The following is a 22,502-nucleotide window of genomic DNA, read 5'->3' as shown; positions in this document are numbered from 1 at the left end:
CGACCGCCAAAAGACATAGGCAGGCTTCTCCTTCGGCTCCACGGACTTCAGAGCCGAGGGGGAACAGTCTGCCTCGATGCCTCCAGCCTCGACTCCTCTGGGTTGAGCCGGCGGCTGGGGCCTCGAGGCGGATCATCTTCATCGGCTCCAGTGATCTTGGAGCCGATGAAGGTTGTCCGCTCAGACACTTCCTCCTCGGCGCCGAAGCCCTCTTCGGCACCGATGGAAATTGGTTTGGACACTCCGTCGGCGCCGATAATTATCGAGTCGATTGAGCCGGTCCCCTAGTCCCTTGGAGCCGTTGGAGAGGCCTACTCGGACCCGTTCGGTCTCTTCCAGGTCATCAAGGATGTCAGATTTGGACATAGACAGGGTACTCCAAAGACTTTTCCAGTCCCCAGTCTTTCAGAAATTTGTTTTGGCTCCGACCCAATTGGCTTCGGAGCCGATAGCCCATTCCATTGCCATTCCTCCTCCGACCGCTTCGGCTCCGTCGGAGCAGGTGCTGATGGAGCCAGTAGAGATCCTAGGGTCGGCTCCGACCCTTTCTCCAACCCCGGCCTTCGGGTCCGAGTTTAGCACACGGACTTATTCGGCCGGGCCCGGGGGTGACGTTTCGGGACCAATGCTGTCGGTTCCAAGCCTCCCTCTCGGTGCTTCGGCCACGGGACTTCCGTCTGCTATCATGGCTCCGGAGACTGGACCCTCCCAGGATTCTGGGGGTCCGGCCTTCAGAGCTATGAGGAGTGCCTTGGCCAAATCTTCTTCGGCCATCTCTGCGGCTTTACCGGCACCTTCCCTGGGCATGGAGACTGGGTCTTTGGTAGTTCCCCTGTCTCTAGGCAGCGGAGCCCCGGGGCCTGAGGTTACCCCAACGGGGGGTTCCCCTCCTCCTGAGGGTCTTTCGGAGTTGTCTTCGGAGGAGCCCCCAAGGAAGAGATCGTGCAAGAGGAAGCACGTGGACTCCCCCGATGAGTCTCTTACATCGGACACTGATTTTGATGATGCGGAGGGGTCCCCAAAGTCGTCCTCGGATGATGTCTCATTTGCAGACATTCTAGAGATCCTCAAGCAACGAGGCGGCTGGAATTCCAAACCCCCCTCCGCTGATGAGTCTGTGTTCCTCAAGGCCTTCGGGGCTCAGCCCTCCGCCTCCTGGGTGTCTCCGCCCCTCGACGAGCTCCTGGATTTCGTTTGTCGGAGGACGTGGGAACATCCAGATACTGTGGAACCAGTGCCTTCTCGCCCTAACAAATTTTTGTCTGCCCCACCCGAGAAGGAGTTCTTAATAAAAGGCGTGGCTGTAGATGCCATGGTGGTGGCATCTGCTACCCAGCAGGACGTGGCAGAGGCTTCAACGTCCGTTCATCCTCCTAATAAGGAGTCTAGGAGCATGGACGATGCGGGAAGCGCACCCTGACTTCAGCGGCCTTTACTCTGAGGTCCCTGAATTATTTGGCACATTTCACCAGACTACAGAGGAATCTGGTCAAGGAGCTCTCAGACTCCCTCTCAGGTAACCTACCTGAGCAGCTAGCCCAGTCGGTTAGCTCTCAGTTGGCTATCCTTACCTCGATTTCTAACTTCGTCCATGAGGCTCATTTCATATGCGGCCGAAGGGGCGGAGCAAGCGGCAGGCACAGGCGTGGCTCTCGAGACAAGCTTGGCTCCGTTTGTGTCATTTCGGAGGCCTTCAAGTCTTCCTTGCCGACGCTCCCTTTGATGGGTCCTCTTTGTTTGGACCCAAGGTAAAGACACTCTTACCGCTGTGAGCAGGAGGGAAAGACTTTATCTGCCGTAGGAGCACGATTTTCCACTCCCTTCGGCCTTATCCCAAGGCTAAAGAGGAGGGAAGATGTGGTTCCATAAATCACAGAAATTCTTTCCTCAACAGCAGGAAGATTCCCCTTCCAGAGGCAGAGGGCGGGGAAATTTTTCTGGGAGACGCCGTCCCAGAAGCGGCAGAGGCCCCCGCAACACTGGAGACCGCGAGTCCTTTCGTGGCTCTTCAGCCTCCCACACTCCATGAGGGATTGCCCGGCTGTGCTGCTCGAGCCAGTCGGGTGCCGCTTTGCCAAGCACCTAAAAGCCTGGGAGTCTATTACTCAGGACAGATGGGTGCTTGGATTATTGCCGGAGGTTACACCATTCCCTTTACACGCTCACCCCCACCGTCCAAAAAAATCCCGGACCCACCACCCAGTCAAAGGGAAATTGCAGCCGTAGAAGCTTCAAAGCTGCTAGAAAAAGGAGTCATCCAACCGGTCCCCACAGACCAGATCGGATCCGGAAATTACTCGAGGTTCTTTTTAGTGCCAAAAAAGACAGGGGACCTGAGACCCATTTTGGATCTCAGCAAACTAAACCAGTCCGTCATGAAGTCCAAATTCCGAATGGTCACTTTACGATCCATTCTCCCATTGTTGGAGAAAGATGTTTGGATGTGCTCCATAGATCTCAAGGACGCCTATTATCACATACCGATACATCAGGCGTCCAGGAGGTATCTGCGCTTCAGCCTGGGAGACGGTCATTTCCAATTTTGTGCACTGCCCTTTGGTCTCACCACAGCCCCAGGGTGTTCACCAAGTGTTTGGCAGTAGTGACTGCTCACCTGAGGAGTCTTGGATTCCAAGTGTTTCCCTATCTGGACGACTGGCTCCTGACTGCCACCACCAGGCATCTACTACTAGAGAACCTACAAGCCACCATCTCCTGGGTGTTTCCCTGGGAATTACATTCAACTGGTCAAAGTCTGTCTTGCTGCCTTCTCAGCGCATAAGATTCATAGGAGCAGAGATAGACTCAAAATTAATGGATCTTCCTTCCTACCGAAAGGATACAAACATTACAAAATCAGGTCCGAGCCCTGCTTCTAAGATCCAAAGCCCCAGCCAGGATGGTCCTGCAACTTTTAGGTTCAATGTCTGCCACGGTTCTCCTAGTTCCTCTGGCAAGGTTGCACATGAGGATTCTCCAGTGGCTATTATCGACACAATGGTCTTTTCAAGATCTCCCCTCAATCATCACATACTGATTACAGAAAGCGTGCAAACGGGACCTCCGCTGGTGGCTTCTGCCATCCAATCTGAATCAGGGAAGACCCTTTGTTATACCCCCTCCGGTGGCCACCTTGACTACGGATGCCTCCCAGACGGGGTGGGGGGGCATTGTCTGGGCAGGTCAGTTCAAGGTTCTTGGCTTCCTAACGAAACATCTCTCCATATCAATGTGTTGGAAATGAGGGCTGTACTTCTGTCCTTACAAGCCCTCCACAAGTTTCTCCCTCAAGGCATTATCGTCATCCACACAGACAACATGTCGGTGGTCTGGTATCTAAACAAACAAGGAGGGACCAGATCTTACCCCCTTTGCAGAGAGGCCATGAGGGTGTGGGAATGGGCAGTGGCTACCAAGCGCTTCCTGGTAGCGACCCATATTCCAGGCAAATCCAATGTATTGGCAGACAGACTGAGCAGGACTATTCTCTCTCCTCACGAGTGGTCTCTGACGAAACAGTAGCAGCTCAGATTTTCAAAAGATGGGGATTCCGTGCTGCGACCTGTTTGCAACACCACCTAAACACGAAGTGCAAAGGTTCTTTTCCTTGACCCCGCGTCAAGGGGAGACAGCTACGGATGCTCTAGTCCAACCTTGGCCAACAGGACTGCTTTATGCTTTTCCTCTGATTCCAGTCCTCCCCAAAGTCATCCAGAAAGCTTCCCAATTGGGGTCCACAATGATTCTAATTGCTCCGTACTGGCCTCGTCAGGTATGGTTCCCCTACCTACAGAAATATACTCTGGACGGTCCTTGGTTCTTGGACCTAATTCCGGACCTTCTGGTTCATCAGTCGGGACAACAGCACCAGTCCCTTCACACTTTGAAGTTAACAGCTTGGCTCCTCCACTTCCGACTATAGTCAGAAATCACACCTTGGACCCGGAAGTTATTCACATTTTATCTTCAGCCCACAAACCCACCACTAAGAAGTTGTATCACAGTAAGTGGAAGAGGTTTGCTATCTGGGCTCAACTCAGAGGATTAGACCCTATTACTGCCCCGATACCAGAGGTCTTGAAATTTTTAACATCCTTGTTTAATCAAGGATCTTCAGTCTCTACTATTAAAGTCCAACTAGCAGCTATCTCCAAATTTCACGATTCCACAGACCCACCGTTGATGAGCAGCAGATTATGTAAAACTTTCATGAAAGGTGCTGTGCTTTTAAGACCCCCAGTTTTTCATCCTGCGCCTCCGTGGGATCTTGATTTGGTACTTCGTGCCTTAACAGGCTGCTACATGTGAGTTGAAATATCTGTCTTGGAAGACTGCCTTCTTAATTGCAATTACCTCTGCAAGAAGAGTTTCAGAACTTCAAGCCCTATCTATCAAACCACCGTACTTGATTTTTCACAAGGATAGAGTATCACTTAGACCTAATCCATCTTTTGTCCCAAAAGTTTGCTCTAATCTCTGTCTCCAACAATCTTTAGAGCTACCAGTTTTCTTTCCAAAATTTTCAAACAAAGTGGAATACACCTTCCATACATTGGATGTTCACAGGCAATTGCGCTTCTACCTAGATAGGACTCAGCAAATACGGAAAACAGATCAATTGTTTGTGTCCTTTTCAGATAATAAACTGGGTAAAACCATCACTAAAGCTACTATTGCCAAATGGATCAGAGATTGCATAACTCAAGCTTATTCCTCTTCAAATAAGCAACTTACAACATCTGTCAAAGCTCACTCTACTAGAGCTATGGCTACCTCTATTGCATTCCATTCCAAGCTCGCTATTTCTGAAATTTGTGCTGCGGCTACTTGGTCCAACCCGCACACTTTCATTTCCCACTATAAATTGGATGTGGCATCTGAAGGGCGAGCATCATTTGGTTCCACGGTACTCAGGAGTGTTTTCCAGTGAGCCACCCAGGATTTAGGTGCTAGGCACGCTGTCCCATCAGTCAGAATGTAGGCGAGATAGGATCACATAACATCTTTTAGTTATGTACTCACCATAACTTCAGATGTTTGGGATCCATCTCGCCTACATTCCTAATACCCACCCTCCTTCCCCCTGCCTTGGAGATCAGAAGAGATTGAGCGGTTTGGGTTCTACTGTTTTTTATCTTGTATCATCTGTCAATGTTATATAAGCAGTGCATGCGTGTGTGCATGTATGCGGACAAACTAGATCTGGGGGACTGGTAGTGGTGCATCCTGGGATATAGTAAGCTCAGCCAATAAGAGACTTCGCTCTTTGGCATAAGCGTGCCGAGTCGGAGCCGAGGATCGGCTCCGAACCATCAGTCAGAATGTAGGCGAGATGGATCCCAAACATCTGAAGTTATGGTGAGTACATAACTAAAAGTTTTTTAAGCTAGGAAAAAGTATTTTTGACTGTCACATGACTCTGACCTTTAAACAGGAATATTACATCTGTGGAAAAAATTTGCTAAAACTACTTTATCTCTGGTAATAGTTGTTTTGTTTTTAGGGGGCTTTTTTTATTGTCTCCTTTTTTTTCCCCTAACTATTTTAAATGTTGGGACCCACTAGAAGGAATCCCGGAACATGGAGACTGAATGGGTGAAAAACAGAATTACATATTTTAAGTCCAACATGGCTTTTTCTCCCTTTTCTTCTAGGTATGATGATCTCAGGGCTGGTATATGTTTTTTTTTTTTTTTTTTTTTTTTTTTGGGGGGGGGGGCTTGCCCTCATGCAAAAAAAAAAAAAAAAAAAAGCAGTTTAAAGGAGAAAAGTGATGTTCAAGATTTGCTCTTCTGAGTTTTCACTCTTTTCAGTTTGTTAGCACTCAACATTTCTGCACAGTCTCACTTATTACATACCATCAGAGCAAATATTGCATGGCAGATAAGCTGAGCAGGTGCAGGACAAAGACCTTCACAAATAGAAATTGATTCGGGCAGTTTTCCAGGAATTAATCCAGCTGAGGGGAACCCTTAAAATAGGCCTATATGCCTCCACTCACAGCAGTCTCTTGGCAAATGTCTGCTCCAGGACTCTGTGCATGAAGATCTGGAAGATGGATTCCTTTTATTTTCCTTGTACAGGAATGCTCTGTATGCTTTCTCACCCTTTTCAGTGCTATCCAGTGTCATTCTAAAAATTCAGAAAGACACTGAAGATCATCGTAGTGACTCTTCCATTTGGAAATGGCCAGGGGCACTTTCTGTAAGCTTTTTCATAGAATGGATCCTACTCATGCAGATTAAAGGAGTGTTTGATACACCCCATCCCAAGCAGTTTACTTACCTGTACAATGCCATCTTAATAACATTTAAGCATTTTTTTCCTGAAGATGTGCAGCCAGGTGTTAAAAAGGAGGCAAGAAAATCTACTACTAGAAAATTATATATTAAATGGAAAAGGTTTTCTAGTTGATGTCAAGAAAAGAACCAGCACCCATTTAGGACTAATTTTTCATAAGGGGATGCTAATACAGGTCGTTCATATATTTTGAAAAACGTGTCTGCACCCAAAGGATGTGACTTAGGGGTATGTAATTTTTTGTGTCTCTGCCATCTTTGACTAAAACACCCTAAATCTCTTTACCATAGTGGATCTTTAAGGAAAGGAAGTGTAGTTTGTTTATTTCCAAAATGTACCTTGAAGTAGAAGAAGAAACTGGAGTAAACACTAGTGAATTCAACTGTACATTTTCTTCTTAATTTGATTATTGTAGCCAGCATCTGCAAGAGGAATTGGGATCCAAGTAGTCCACAAATGGAGTCAAGTACCTCGGAAGAGGCCGCTGTTGGTGCAGAGGTGAGTTGGGCTGCCATTGATAGAATTTTCTAGTGTTTTAATGGAACTTATTGTAAATTTGCAGTTTCATCACAGTACATCATTGTCTGAAATTTAGAAGTGAATAAAATGTTAATCATGCTAAGCACATTGGGTTTGGGTCAGTAGTGCCTTCGCTGAAAATGGGTATTTGTTGTTTAAGGTGGTGCTCAGGAAGGCATCCCATATTCTTTGCCCTAACAAGTGGTTGCAGCTTTGTTTATTTCAGTTCTGGTTGTCTTGATTCATTGCTCCTGAATTGGGGTGTTGCTGCATTAATACTATCTCTCTATGTGGGAATTTTGTTTTAATCCACTGGACTCAGGTGACCTGCTGCTTGCCTTTTTCATTTAGCTTGATAATTGGTGAGTTGTGCTTTACACATTGTTTACGAGTTGTCAGTTGCTTTTGGCTTTCTTATCCTGCTGGAAAATTACAGTAATCAATAACAGGGTTCCCATTTTTCTACCTCAAGTTTTAAAGACATATCCCAGCTGGTCAGGGTTCATTTAGGGTGCTTGAACATTGTAGTAGTTTGCCATGAAGTGTAGATACGAATTGATGACTATAGGTAAAAGGATGTGATATAATCCCACTACACAAGCACCATTTGGGGAAGACCTCAAACTGTACTCTTGCGACACAAAAAGTGAAACTAGGCACACTACTACTGGGAAGTGTTTGCATTCTAGACATGCCTCACGGGAGTGTGAAAGAATGTATTGTAGTGGTGTCTCATAGTGGATGTTGTGCAGCATTATGTGATCAAAGAGAGATTATTTGTACAGTATCTCACCTTTGAATAAGGACCCCCCAGAGGCTGGTGTGGTGTGCTAATGCCAAGGTAGGATGGTGGGAGGAATGGGACACTAGGAGAGGCTGGTGAATGTCAGAGAAACTTAAAAGGAAAAATGCCATACTAGGTCACACACAGTTTTTAGAGTTTTGTGCAGAATTTGCAGTCTGTTGGTCAAGTATTTTTAGTGCCATATAATGCATTATTCTTGTGGTTAACTTAATGTAGTTTATAGTTCTGTTTTTTTAATGTGTGCTCCCTTTGCACCAAGTATGTTTTATCAACGATACATGAGTGTTGTTGCTACAACATTTATAATTTCTTTTGCCACTTTAGATACAACATAAGACTCCTTTCTCAGCCCATTTTAATGACTTGACATAGTTATTGTCAGAGTTGCTGCATTATGATTGGACTGTGTGCTGTTGTCAGGTACATCAGAACTGACCACCTCATTATGTGTTTAATATCCTGTGGAAGCCGCAGATCCCAAAAAGTAGCATTTTCCATTTCTAACATCATGAGTATATATTATTGGTCATCATTAAGCATTTTAGATTTTCCAAAATATTTCTACTTTTTCATCAGTGAAGCATGCTCTACAACTATTTTCCCCATGTATGCCTGCATCACTACCAATTCATAGCTCTGCCATTTGGTCTCATCACAGCCCCCAAGGTGTTCACCAAATACATGGCAGTAGTGACAGCTCGCTTGAAACTGCAAGGATTCCGTCTATTTCTTTACTTATATGACTGGCTCATAACCGCTCCTACCAGGCATCATGTTCTCTAGTTATGCTTTGATTTGGGAATTACTGTCAATCATAACAAATCTCTACTAGAACCAACTCAAGTATTGGAGTTCATAAGAGCGTTGTTCGACACAGTATCCCTGACAGCCTCCCTTCCTTTACCAAGGGTACAAACCATATGATTTCAAGTCAGAAGGATAATCCAAAATTCTTCTCTCTGCCTGATTGATCTTTCAAGCATTGGGGGTCAGTGTCGGCTGTGATACTTTTCCATTAGTGCGGTACCACATGAGAATTCTTCAGTGGGACCCTAGTGAATTGGTGGTCTATTCTTTACCAGGCTTTGAGTACCCAAGTCAGAATAACTCAAGCATGTAAAAATTACCTCCTGTGGTGAATTTATTCCGATCAGATAATGAAGGGTCACCCCTTCATTCTCCCTCAGCCCAAGGCCATATTTACCATGGATGCTTTCCAAATCTGGTAGCTGAGATCACTACTTGGGGAAAAACAGTCCAGGGCACATGGTTCCCCCGAAGAGACCAATGCACGCTTGTCAGTATCCTAGAAATGACAGCTGTCGTAGCACTGCAAGCCTTTCAAGACGCTCTCCCTTCCAGGACTATTGGGATTTAGACAGACAACATATCAGTAGTCTGGTGCATCAACAAAGGAGGAAGAACCAAATCTTTATCCCCTGTGTCAAGAAGCTCTGAAAATGTGGCAATGGACGATCTCATTCAGTCAGTTTCTGCTAGCAATGCACATTCTGGGGAAACCCAGCATGATAACAAGTTGAGCAGGTTCATTCTAATGCCTCATGAGTGTGATCTCAACATGAAAGTGGCAGTAAAGATAATCAGTCGATGGGGTCAACATTGCTGAAACCTCTTTGCATCTCCCAGCAAGTGCAGCAGATTCTTTGCCCTGATTCCCCCACCAGGAGAGTCACTGAGAGAGGGTCTATATCACGTTGTCTAAATTCAGACACCATATGTTTGAACTTTAAAAGTTCGAAAACGTAATTAAAAAAAAAAAAAAAAAAAAACACACACACAAAAACTTACCTGTAAGTTGTAAGCAGGGGGCAAGCCCCCCTGCATCCCCCCCCTACTTAAATATACTAATTCCAAGATCGCACTACATTGCATGAAAGGGAAACCTTTCCTTATGGAGATCTCCTTGGAAACGTTCAAAGTTTTACAAGTTTGAACATATGGTTTCGACCATATGACTTTCGAACGTGTAAAAGTTCGACAGCGTGAATAGGACCCACTGAGAGAAGCTCTTCTCCATGATTGGCCCCCAATTTCTTCTACGCCTTCCCTTAGTATCTCTAAACCCCAAATTCCTTCAAAAGGCATCTCAATTAAAAAGCATTGTCATCCTCATTGCTCCTTATTGGCCTCGTCAAATTTGGTACCCCTTTTTTGACCGTATCTGCATCACTCGCCATGGATTCTGGATCCAATTCTAGACCTCCCGTCTCAACCAACAGATATGAATCGCCTAGGTATTTTAGGCCTAAAACTGACTTGCATGGCTTCTCAAGTTCCAATGATAGCTAGACAGCCCAGGCTGTCTTCTCCCATTCATCACATTTTTTCTGTCTTCCCACAAAGCTTCTAGTAGTAAAATATATAGGTGTAAATGGAAAAGATTTGATAGTTGGGCACAGCAAAGTTATATTGACCCTTTTTCAGTGCTTGTACGCAAGGTTCTAGAATTTTTAGCTACAATTTTTAATGAAGGTGCTAGTTCTTCAGCTATTAAAGTAAAAGTTTCTACAATTTCCAGTTTTCACATTGGAGTAAATAATGTGTACTTAGCCTCTTCCAAACTTTCTAAGGCCTTTATTAGGGGAACCTTTCTTAGACCTCCTTTCAAAGATCTTACTCTCCTGTCAGATTTGAATTTGATTTTACAATCTTTTTCCCAATCTCCTTTTGTGCCATCAGCCAAATGTGAATTAAAAATTTCAACCGGGAAGATTCTTTTTAGTGGCCATTACCTCTACTAGAAGAGTTTCAGAACTTCAAACCTTATCTTCTAAGCCGCCTCATTTGATTTTTCACAAGGATAGGGTAGCTTTACGAACCAGTCCCTCTTTCCTTTCTAAGGTGGTGCCACAATCCAGTATCAAACTGTCAACCTTCCAGTTTTATTTCCAAATTTCACAAATAAAGGAGAGTATATGTTGCACTTATTGGATGGTCACAGTTAATTTATCCACACAGGACAAAAATGTTCAGGAAATCAGACCAATATTTGGCTTATTTTTAGATTAAAAATTGGGCAAACCAGTTACTAAAGTGACCTTAGCCAAGTGATTAATGATTGTAATAAATTGGGCTTGTCTTTGTCAAAACCAGAAAAAGCTCATTCCACTAGGTATGTGGCAACTTTTTCTGCATTTTTATACAGATCTTACTTGGATGATGATTGTGCAGCTGCAACTTTGGCTAATCCTCATACCTTTATTACTCATTAAAAAATGGATCTGGTCTCTAAGTGGAGAGCAGTCTTTGGCTCAACGGTGCTCAGGAATATCCTTCATTAGAGTCCTCATGGGATTTAGGCAGCTGGGGACTGTTTTCCATTTGTTGAGTGAATGAAAATGACAAAAATTGGATATTTACTCACCATAATGTTCCATCTGTGTTGTCCATTTTTATTCTTTCTCAACTCCCTTCACTCCACCTCCCTACCAGTTTGACTTCTGGAAGGATGAGAAGATGCTAACGGAACCAGTGTCCCTTCATTTGAGCTGCCGGTACTGTGATCTTATATCCTTGTTATTTACTATATAGTCTAAAAGGTCATTAAACAAGATCTGAAGTACAGTAGGGGACTAGTGCATTATGGGTGAGGGAAGAGCTTGATAGTTTCAGTGTTCCAGAGGCTGGTAAAAGTAGCCGAGTCGGATCAGAGGGTCAGATCCAAACCCATTTGTTGAAGAATGAAAATGGACAGCTCAGATGGAACATTGTAGACTACATAACTTTTTTTTTTCCTCTTGGGTTAAGCTTTGGAGAAGCTTTCCTCTTCATTGAATTTGAGCTTTAAGTAAGAAGCAGTTAAGATTTTTGTCTGTGGCTTTCATATAGTCTACTACATTTTTAAAGGCGGTATGATATTTTATTGAAGTCTAATTTTTTTCCTTTTATTTAGAGTGTCCATACCAGTGTTTATTGTCTAGCCTGAAAATATTAACTGTTAAACTGCATATTAACTGTTAAACTTGTGGAACCACCCAAACCCTAAATTATTGCTGATGTTCATTACATTTCTGTTACAGTAGCATGCAACTGTATGAACATAGGATCAGATGTGTGGCCAGTGTATGAAAACATTTAGGTGCCTTCTACATTCATTGTACATCTCATGAAGTTTGAGGATATGCTGATTAAAAAAAAAAATGCAGGGATACAGATGTCAATATTCAGAACTTTATTGCCGTTGAATATTTCAATCAGAGACTGTCATCTTTGCATGTTCAGTGGTTCATCTATCAGCTTGTTCGATCTTTTGGGCAGATAAGTACCCCACTAGAGACTTTTCTTCCATTTTGTGAGAAAGTTTTATAATTGTTGCCTATATCTAGAAGTAAAGAGAAGTGTGTGTGTGTGTTTCTGTGGAAGACAAATTTCTTATGATTTCATGCATGGCTGTCTTGCTTTGTTTAGGGGAATTGCACAAAATCCAGCCATGTAATAACTGCTTCATCTGATGTCAGTTTTCATTCATTCCTTAACGTGTGTTTGGATCTGATCCTTTGATCTGACTTTGCTGCTTTTTTTACTGCTCATTGATACTTCGAGCTCTCGAGCTTCTCCCTTGCCCATAATGCAGCAGTACTACTCTTTCCCCAGATTTCATTTGCCACCATTTTGTACAGACTAGGTCGCTGCAGCTCTCGAGCTTTGATTTATAGTGTGTTTATATACATCTTTACAACTTCATTTTTCACTAAATTTTCCTCCCTAAATATTTAGCGTAAATCTTTTTTACCATTGCCGGTATTTTTTCTTTTGTACTGTTTGGTAGCTCTTCTAGACCATCGTTGGTAATATTTCCTTTACCCTTTGGTAATTCTGATAATGTTGTTTGTACTCTCTCCGTTTTCTATATAAATGAAAAAAAAAATCTTTCTGTCTACTTAGGTTAGTATTTACCACTATGTTTTGTAGTTTAAAATGGCAGATTAAACCATCAGGCTTTAAAACATGTGGCAAGTGCGGGCATAAAATCCCATTGTCTGATGTCCATGATTTATGCGTTTACTGCTTGGGTCTGGACCACTTGCAGTCTTCCTGCTCTATTTGTAAAGCTTTCACTCCAAGAGCACTGGTAGACAGGAAGAACAAATTAGTCCTCGAGCCTTCTTTCTTCACCCTTTGGAGACTTGCTTATTTGAGCTCAAACCTCCAAGAGCTCAAACCTCCAAGTCAGATAAAAGGTCAAGAAAGGATATTTTGACCAGCCTGGATCCTCTCATTCTTCAGATCTGACTACGGAACCACCAAAGAAAATCCACAGGACTTCAGATCCTAAGGGCAAGCCTTCAGGTCCAACTTCATCTGATATCAGATCTGTTTCTTTGGATCCGGCTCATTCTGATCTGAAACACCTAGAACTAAGTATGCGTCTTCCTTGGATCCTATTCTGTCTTGGCTCTCATCCCCATTCCTGGAAAACACTGCCACTCAAGATCTCCGTATAGCTTATTCTTATTCTTCCAGACGTCTCATAGAAGTTGATGTGGACAGAATGATGAGGACATTTGTCTGCACAAATTCAGGTCAGAGTTCTCTCGGATCTATACCTCATTGGGTCCCGAGACTTTACTAGTACTATTCCACTCATCTTGGCTTTTTCGATCTGTCCATCAGCTTCAGAGCCCTTGGATCTGAGACTTCTGTCTCAGTCTGTATTGGATCTAAAGACTGGTTTAATCAACTTTGGATCCAATATCATCTTTGAGTGCACTGGCTGTGAGCATGTTGGAGCCAGATGACTTTTGGAGTGGAATCGTCTTTGTCTAGTCTGAGGTGTTGAGTTAACTCTGAAGCTGTCCGAGTCATATCTGCCCCTCAAAGTACAGATGTATACACTTATCATAAATGTAGATGTTCAAGTGTATTCACTGTTGCAGTAATCACATTTGGGTTATCTTCCTGCAGGTAGCCCTCAGCCGGCTTGAATACCAGAGTCTTTGGATTTCTGCGTCAGATGCTGTTGCTTCTTCCATGACGTCAGGTTGTCCGGGTGTATAAAACATGCAGCCGATGCCATTGTCTTGTCCCAGATGTCAGGTGCCCCCACAATAGGAAGCAATTATATGGTATGAAACACCCCCCAGCAAAAAGCAAATACACATGAAATAATATATGCAAAACAAGAAGGAAAGGTAGAACCAAGAGTAGTCAGAGGGTTGGAGGGAGGGTAACCAGGACTGCAACAGTGAATACACTCTAACATCTACATTTATGGTAAGTGTACACAACTCTGTACTATGTTCTTCATCACATTTGGGTTGATTCCCAAAGTTAAGGAAGGGTGGAAGCAGTTAGAGCATTAGGGCTAGCAATCAGGCCCTGTAAGACTGCTGTAGCAAATCCAGCTCTGGATTTAGAAAAGATAGGCATGTGGTAATGCTTGGTGAAAGTATGTACAGATCTCCAGGTAGCAGCTTCCAGGATGTCCCTGATAGGGACTCCTCTGAGGAATGCCATAGAGGTAGATGCAGCCCTGGTTGAATGTGATCTTATCCCCTGTGGGGTAGGTTTTCCATGGTACTTGTAGCAGAAATGGATGCAATGGGCTATCCATTTGGAAATGGTTTGCTTAGAAATAGCCTTCTCCTCTACCCCTGCAGCAAAACTAGCAGCTGGTCAGATTGTCTGAGAGGCTTAGTTCTGTCCAAATAGAATCTAAGCTGTCTGTGCATGTCCAGAGAATGCAGTATTCTTTCCCCCTTATTTTGAGGGTTAGGGAAAAAGGTAGGCAAATGAATGGACTGGTTTAGAGCCACACTAGACACCACCTTGGGCATAAAGGATGGATTAATCCTGAGGGAAACCTTGTCCGCATGGAAGATAATGAAGGGGTTCCACTGCTATGAGGGCCTGCAGTTCAGACACTCTTCTTGTGGAATTGATGGCTAGAAGTAAGGTTGTTTTCCAAGAAAGGAATTTCAACTCTGCTGTAGCAGCTGGTTCAAAGGGGGGGGGGGGGTGAGTTTTTTCCAATACAAAGTTAAGGTCCCAGGCTGGAGTGGGCGCTTTCCTGGTTGGGGGGGGGTCTTAAATTTGTGGCCCCTCTAAGGAATTGCTTTAGCAGGTGATGAGAAGAGGGGGGTTAGCTCAGTATTATGTGCTGAGATGGCAGAGGCATGAATCTTAATTGAAGAGAAAGATAGGCCCTTATGGAGCATTTCTGTTAATCTAGAATATAAGGTAAGCTGGGCCCAGTTGGGCTCATCCCCTGAGCCTTGCTCCAGGAACAGAATCTTTTCGACTTTTCTGAATAGGATTTTCTAGTATTAGGTCTCTTTGCCTCAAGAATGGCATCCAGCACCTGCTTACTAGGGTTTGCTAGAGGTGAGCTCAGGGAATTAACCAAGCTGCAAGGTTCAGGATTTGAAGCTGAGTGTGCAGAATCTGGCCCGCCTGCTGGGATAGCAGGGAAGGGGTCTGAGGCAGGTGCCATGGTTGCAGCACTGTCAGACTGCGCAAAAGGGGGTACCAGTGCTGGCATGGCCAGTCTGGGGCAATCAGTATTGTCCTTGGCTTGTCCTGCTTTATCTTTAGTAGAACCTTTGAGAGGAGAGGCAGAGGGGGAAAGACATAAATTGAGAGGCTTTCCCAGGTAAAGGACAGGGCGTCCAGTTTCCAAGCTTGACTGTAGGGAGTTATGGTGCAGAATTTGTTCAACTGATAGATGTTCTTTGTGTTTCACTGTTGCAGTCATCACATTTGGGTTATCTGCCTGCAGGTAGCCCTCAACCAGCCTGAATACCAGAGTCTTCATATTTCTTCGTCGGATGCTGTCACTTCTTCCGTGACGTCAGGTCATCAGGGGAATAAAACATGCAGCTGATGCCATTACATCAGTCATTCTTGCCGTGCGGTGCCCGAACCAGAAGCAGTTTGCAAGTGCCGGTCAGCCGTCTCCTGAAATTTTTGGTGTTATGTAGTCCTATCTTGCCGTAATTCTTGCTGGTTGGGTTCGGAGCCGATATTCGGCTCCGACTCAGCCTGTACTAAAGCTCGAGAGCTTTTACTGGCTCGAGGCTAGCCCCTATCCCATAGTGCCTCATGGCAATTCCCCAGATCTCATTTGCCGCGAAAGCTTCGAGGTTGTGTCTTACTGGCTCGTTGGCTAAGTAAAACGATTTTTTTTTTACTTATTTAGTCCTTTTCTATCACCTTTTTCTATCTTGTATATATCTTAATAGTTTCTTCTGTATTGTGCGACTGTTTTTGAAAGTTTTCAACCCCTATTCTCCCCTTAGGACTGTAAGGCCCATTTAAATTAGAGGGCCATAGTGCCTGTTTAAGTTAGAGGGCCTTTCCTCCCTGTGTGTGTGTGACTGTTATTAAAAAAAAAAAAAAAAATTCTCCTTACTCTCTATTTTAGTGTTTAACAATGTCTAAAGATAAAGACAAGGATCATTGCCCTTCAGGCTTCAAAAAATGCGACAGGTGTGCGCAGAAAATGTCTCTTACAGACAGCCACACCAGTCTGGGCAAAGCTCATTTACAGGAACCCTGCACCTTCTGTCACACTTTTAGTGCAAGAGTGTTAAATGAAAGGAAGAGAGAACTTATTGACAGGGGTCTCATGACCAGTTCCTTCCAGGAACAGCTGGAACTTGGTCAGGTAGCTCCAAAATCTTCAGAGAGAAAAATCATCGGTCCTGAGTTTGGATCCAACCAAAAAGTCAAAAGCGTCAGAACCAAGGGGTTCCAGTTCCGACTCAACTTCATCTTCGGTGCAATCCATTCCATCGGTTCCGAGACCGTCTTCGGTACTGAAGATGTTTCTCGACATACAGACTGTATTTCCAAATTTGAGATCTATTTTGGAGAGAAGGTCTCCTTCAGTCTCAACCAGATCCTCCAGGGCCCTGTCGGATGAGGACATTGAGAGGGTGGTGAAGAGGTTGCTTTCAGATCCAGCTCTGGCTAAAAAATTGACCCCTCCAGACCCAAAGGTCTCTGAGCCATCCCCCATACTGATCACTGTTCCTCCTTCGACTGCTTCGCTGTCTGTGCCTATTATGTCAAATTCCGCTGTCTTCGACCCTTTGGCTCCTGGGATTAAGCCTGTTTCCTCGGAGCCAATTACTCTGTCCTCGATGGCTCAGTCTGGAGCCGAGGGTCTCGTGTTGACTCCGAGGGGGACAGTCACCCTGGGTTCGCTTTGGAACCGACCCTCCCTCTCGGAGTCTCTGCTCGACTCAGCTCTGCTCCCACTTCTGGTTCGGAGCTGTTCCCTCTTGCTAGGAATCGGCCATCCGCCCCCTCGGAGCGGAGGTCTTCTTTGGAACGGGGGGGGGGGGCTTTCGAAGCTACAGAGAAGGCTTTATCCTCTGCCTAAGCCATTCCTTTGGAACCTGTGTCCCACCAGCAGCAGGCAGCAACCCCTCTCCCCCCCCCCCTGCCATCCCCACAGCATAGGGAACAGAGGCCCAAGTAGCCCCCATTGCAGGCGCCCCTTCTTCCGAGACCTCCCCAGATTATCACACTGGAGAGCTCCCTCGGAAGAGGTTATGTAAGAGGAAACATGTCTACTCCCCTGAGTCTGTCACATCAGGCACTGATTTAGAGGAATCAGAAGGGTCCCCTAGATCTCCCTCTGAGGATGTCTCCTCTGAAATCCTTAGACAGAGGGGTGATTGGAAGACCTCCAACCCTACTGAGGATGAATCAGTGTATCTTGAGGCCTTTGGCTCCCAACCTTCCACCTCTTGGGTGACACTGCCTTATGACCAACTTTTGGGGGTCATTTTGCGGAAAGCATGGACCTCTCCAGAGTCATTGGAAGCAGTCTCAAGGAGGCCAAACAAATTTATGACGGCACCTGAGGAAAGTTCTTTCCTTAGCAAGGGAGTTCCAGTTGATGCTATGGTGGTAGCAGTGGCCACCAAGAAGGAATTATCTGAGACGTCTTCTAATACCCATCCTCCTAACAAGGAGTCCAGGATAATGAATAGGTACGGGAAGCATACTTTTTCTTTAGTGGCATTTACAGTAAGATCGCTGAATTACCTGACTCATTTCACTTGTCTTCAGATGGATCTCTTGAAAGAGTTAGGAGATATCCTCCAGGGTTCAGTAGCTCCGGGTTCCATGGGCAAGGTTTCCACTCAGCTCTCCACCCTTACTTACATAGCTAACTCCTCCATGAGGCTGATCTCATATGCGGCAGATGGAGCGAGCAGGGCAGCCGCAGCAGGAATATCCCTCAGGAGACATTCGTGGATGCGTCTTTGTAATTTTACGGAATCCTTCAAGTCTTCCTTCACTAACGTTCCCTTTGATGGTTCATCTCTTTTTGGACCCCAAGTGAAAGAGACTTTGACTAGGTGCGCGCAGGAAGGATAAACCTTATCTGCTGTTGGAGTCTGTTTCTCTCTCCTGTCCAGACCCTATCCCAAGGGTAATACAGGAGGGAAAATGTGGTTCCGCAAATCTCAAAAAGGTTTTCCTCGGGCACAAGGTCAACCCTCTCCCAGGGACAGAGGGAGAGGATATGATGGAAGACGCCGCCCTCGCGGCAAAGGAGGTCTGCAACATCAGGGAGACAGAGAAGCTTTCTCTGATCGTCCATTCCATCGACCCTGAGGGGTTGCCTGCCTGACCGTCTCTGGAGGCAGTCGGGGGTTGTATATTGCTGTACCCAAGCACCTGGCTAACTATCAGTCAAGATTGTTGGGTACACGCAGTAATATCCAGAGGTTACCTGATTCCCTTTATTTCCGAACCCCCAACAGACCTGGTCTCTTCCAGACATACCACCCATCCAACTAGACCGTGCAATATCAGAGGTCATCTCGTTGCTGCAAAAAAGTCATCCAGGAAGTCCCCGCAGAGCAAGTAGGATCCGGAACTTACTCTCGATTCTTTTTATTTCCAAAAAAAGACAGGGGACTGGAGATCAATTCTAGATCTCAGCAGGCTCAACAAGCATGTAAGAAAATCAAAGTTCCTAATGGTCACTCTGCAGTCGATATTTCCCTTTTTTGGGAAAGACAACTGGATGTGCTCAATCGATCTACAGGATGCGTACTACCGGTTCTACCCGAGTTCGTCGACATACCACATAATAGACAATCACTTACACGACACAAGAACACCGACAATCCACATCACCGACAGCTGACATAACCGACTACGAAAACGCCGACATCCATGTGCTAGTAGCGCCTCTCGCTCCTACCATGTTCCAGGTAATGTAAATAGTTGTCTGTCATCAGCATAAATCATACAGTATACTCACAGGAAAATAACGCTATGCTGATGACAGACAACTATTTACATTACCTGGAACATGGTAGGAGCGAGAGGCTTATACATGGATGTCGGCGCTGTAAGTCGGTTATGTCAGCTGTCGGTAAGTGATTGTCGATTATGTGGTATGTCGACGAACTCAGGTAGAACCGTACTACCACATCAAAATGGACAGGCGCTCCAGGAGACACTTGCGCTTCTGGCTGGGAGCCATCCATTTTCAGTTCAGAACACTGCCCTTTGGACTCACTACAGCCCCCAGTGTATTTACCAAATGCATGGCAGTGGTAACAGCTCACCTGAGATTCCAGGTGTTTCCATACCTAGACGAATGGCTCTTCACTGCTACCACCAATCATCACCTCATAAGGACCAGGGACGAGACTCTATCCTTGTGTGCCAGCCTAGGCATCACTGTCAACTTGCCAAAGTCAGTCTTATCTCCCTCGCAGCATATTGTATATCTAGGCTCAGAAATACACAACCACCATGTCAGTAAAGCTAACATAGGAAAGAGTGGAATCTCTACGCAGTCAGATCAGATCCTTATTAAACAGAGTCCAGGCCAGAGTAGTCCTTCAAGTCTTAGGGACTATGGCTTCCGCCATCTTATTAGTTCCTCTTGCTCGCCTACATACGAGGATTCTCCAATGGATGATGTGTGCGCAATGGTTGATGCAAGACCTTCCATTGTCTCACCAGATAATAATAAACGCATGCAGAAGGGATCTGACATGGTGGTTACACACGAAACAACTTGTCATGGGTCGTCCACTTGTTCCTCCCCAAGAGAAAGCAGTTTTGACCACGGATGCTTCCCAGATAGGGTGGGGGGGGGGCATTATCTGGGAAAGACGGTCCAAGGTTCTTGGCAAAACCACGAGAACCACTTGCACATCAATGTTCTGGAGATGAGAGCGGCGCTATATGCGTTGCAAGCACTTCACAGCTCCCTTCCCACTAGAACGATTGTGATTCAGTCAGACGTCTGTTGTGTGGTACATAAACAAACAAGAGGGGAACCAAGTCTTATCCGCTTTGCAGAGAGGCTTTAAGAGTTTGGAAATGGGCGATGGATACTCAACACTTCCTGATAGGAACATCTATCCCGGGGAAATCCAACGTAATAGCGGACAAACTCTGCTGAGCAATTCTGATGCCTCACGAGTGGTCCCTGAATCCAGTGGATGCGAAATCACCTGAATACCAAATGCAGCAGCTACTTTGCCCTCATTCCCCATCCAGGATGTCACCCAGGGATGCTCTAGTTCACGATTGGCCCCCAGCACTTCATTATGCCTTTCCTCCCTTTCCACTCATACCCAAAGTAATACAGAAAGCAAGACAGTTGAGGAGTTCCTTGATCCTCATTGCTCCTTACTGGCCTTGACAAGTTTGGTTTCCTTTCCTGTGGCCCTACCTTTTGGAGGAACCATGGAATCTGGACCCATGTCCAGATCTCCTTGATTCATCAATCGGGACAGTTCCACCCCTCCATCCACACCTTCAAATTGACAGCATGGCTGCTACAGTTCCACGTATAGCCAGGCGCATTCCTTATCCCCAGCGGTCAAACACATCCTAATTTCATCCCATAAACCTGCCACTCAGAAACTATATTCTAGCAAATGGTAAAGGTTTTCCCTTTGGGCTATGAATCTGGGCTTGGATCCATATACAGCTCTTTTAGAATCCATTTTATCCTTCCTAACAACAATTTTTCATGAAGGAGCGGCAGCCGCTACAGTTAGAGTTCAATTAGCTGCCATTTCCAGTTTCCATTTTGGTTTCATGGGAAATCCAATCATGCAACACTGACTCTGTAAAACCTTCTTAAAAGGAGTTCTTAGGCCCCCAATAAAAAACAACCATTAGAACCCTAGGACTTAAATTTAGTCCTTTCATCTTTGATGTCTGCACCCTTTGAACCACCCCCTTCGTCAGACTTAAAATTACCATGGAAAACCTTTTTCTTGCTAGCTATAACATTGACTAGGAGAGTCTCGGAACTTCAAGCACTAACTATTCCAACCTCCTTGTATTATCTTTCACAAGGATAGTCTCTCTCTCAGGGCAAACCCTTCCTTTCTTCCTAAGGTATGCTCAGAACACAACCTGAATACTACCATTGAGCTACTTGTGTTTTTTCCAAACCACTCTAATAAATCAGAGTATAGACGTCACCAGCTAGATGTCCACAGGATATTCATTCTATGTACATAGGACCAAAGAATTCGGGAAATCTGATCAACTTTTCATTTCCTTTTCTGACAAAAGGAAAGACTTACCTGTTTCAAAAATTACTCTTTCAAAATGGCTTTTGGATTGCATATCCTTTGCGTATCAACAAGCTGGTAGACAATTACCGTTAAAAGCTAAAGATCACTCTACTAGGGCTGTAGCTACTTTGTATGCCTTTAGATCTAGGCTCCCAATTGACACTGTTTGTGCAGCAGCTACTTGGGTACGACCACATACGTTTGTTACTCATTACAAATTGTATTTGGCTTCCCGGGACAGGTCATCCTTTGGGTCCACTGTGCTGAAGAGTCCCTTCGCTTGAGCCGCCTGGGATAAAGGTGCTAGGGACACTGTTCCATCCAGCAAGCATTACAGTGAGATAGGACTACATAACATAAAGAAGTTATGTACTTACCATAACGTTCCATGTTTGTAGTCCATGTCACCTATATTCTTGTGTCCCTCCCTCCAACCCCCTTCCTGTTTCTGGGGGATCTAATGGACCTCTTTTTGGGGCTGCCTGACTTTGCTCTTTATTGTCCACCTGGAATCGATTATGTTTCTAATCCTTTGCTGTATTTATACAGCTTCTTTCTTATTATGACCTGATGGGTATTTATTGCTTTCTAGCAAACTAGATCTGGGGAATTGCCGTGAGGCACCATGGGATAGGGGCTAGCCTCAAGCCAGTAAAAGCTCTTGAGCTTTAGTATCAGCCGAGTCGGAGCCAAACCCATCCAGCAAGAATATAGGCGAGATGGACTACAAGCATGGAATGTTGTGGTAAGTACATAACTTTTTTTTCGAGTTTCAGACCTGAAGTCTTCAAAAAAGATAAGTACCCCATTGGGGATCCTTTTTCTTGCTCCAGCCAATGTCAGTAAAAGTTAACAGTTGTCTTACCTGTGAAAAGCAAGTACCTCATAGAGATATTCATTCTTACTGCATCTCCTGTTTAGGCCCAGACCACGACGTCCCTCGCTGTCGGTTTTGTGCCTTGTTCAACGCCCAAACTATTTGTCGTCGGGCCATTTTTGCAGCCAATTACTTTCGTACTCTATCTACGTACTCCGAAATGACTTTAAGCCGTCTGACTACCGATCTTCCAAAAAAAGTAAGGTTAAAGACACCGCATAGGTCCAAACCTGCCGAAGCTTCCGTTAAGCTAGTCACCAGTCCGCCAGTACTCAGTGAGGTGCTTTCGCAGCCCCTGATACCCACTACTTCAGATTCGCAGTCCTCTACTGAGACCCATTGTGAGTCCAGTATGCCGCGAGATGCTTCTTCGACTGTGAAACCTGCATCTGTCTCTACCTTGGATGGGTCCGGAGCCACTGTGCAAGCACCGGCTTCTGAGGGTGTATTCAGGCCTACAGAC

At 45.1% G+C, this 22,502-nt stretch overlaps 1 protein-coding gene across 1 annotated transcript in view; it reads left to right on the top strand.

Annotated features, from left to right (window-relative positions):
- TTLL4 (tubulin tyrosine ligase like 4) overlaps positions 1-22,502 on the top strand; it is a 1,780,839-nt gene that overhangs the window by 669,001 nt on the left and 1,089,336 nt on the right. Inside the window, exon 13 of the mRNA XM_044073711.1 lies at positions 6,716-6,798. Within this exon, the coding sequence (XP_043929646.1) occupies positions 6,716-6,798 (83 nt within the window). The remainder of the gene's footprint in view (positions 1-6,715; positions 6,799-22,502) is intronic.

Source organism: Protopterus annectens, chromosome 6.part0, assembly GCF_019279795.1.
Source record: "Protopterus annectens isolate FY-2018-M chromosome 6.part0, PAN1.0, whole genome shotgun sequence".
Taxonomy (NCBI): Eukaryota; Metazoa; Chordata; order Ceratodontiformes; family Protopteridae; genus Protopterus; species Protopterus annectens.
This window is presented reverse-complemented; position numbering and strand designations above follow the sequence as displayed.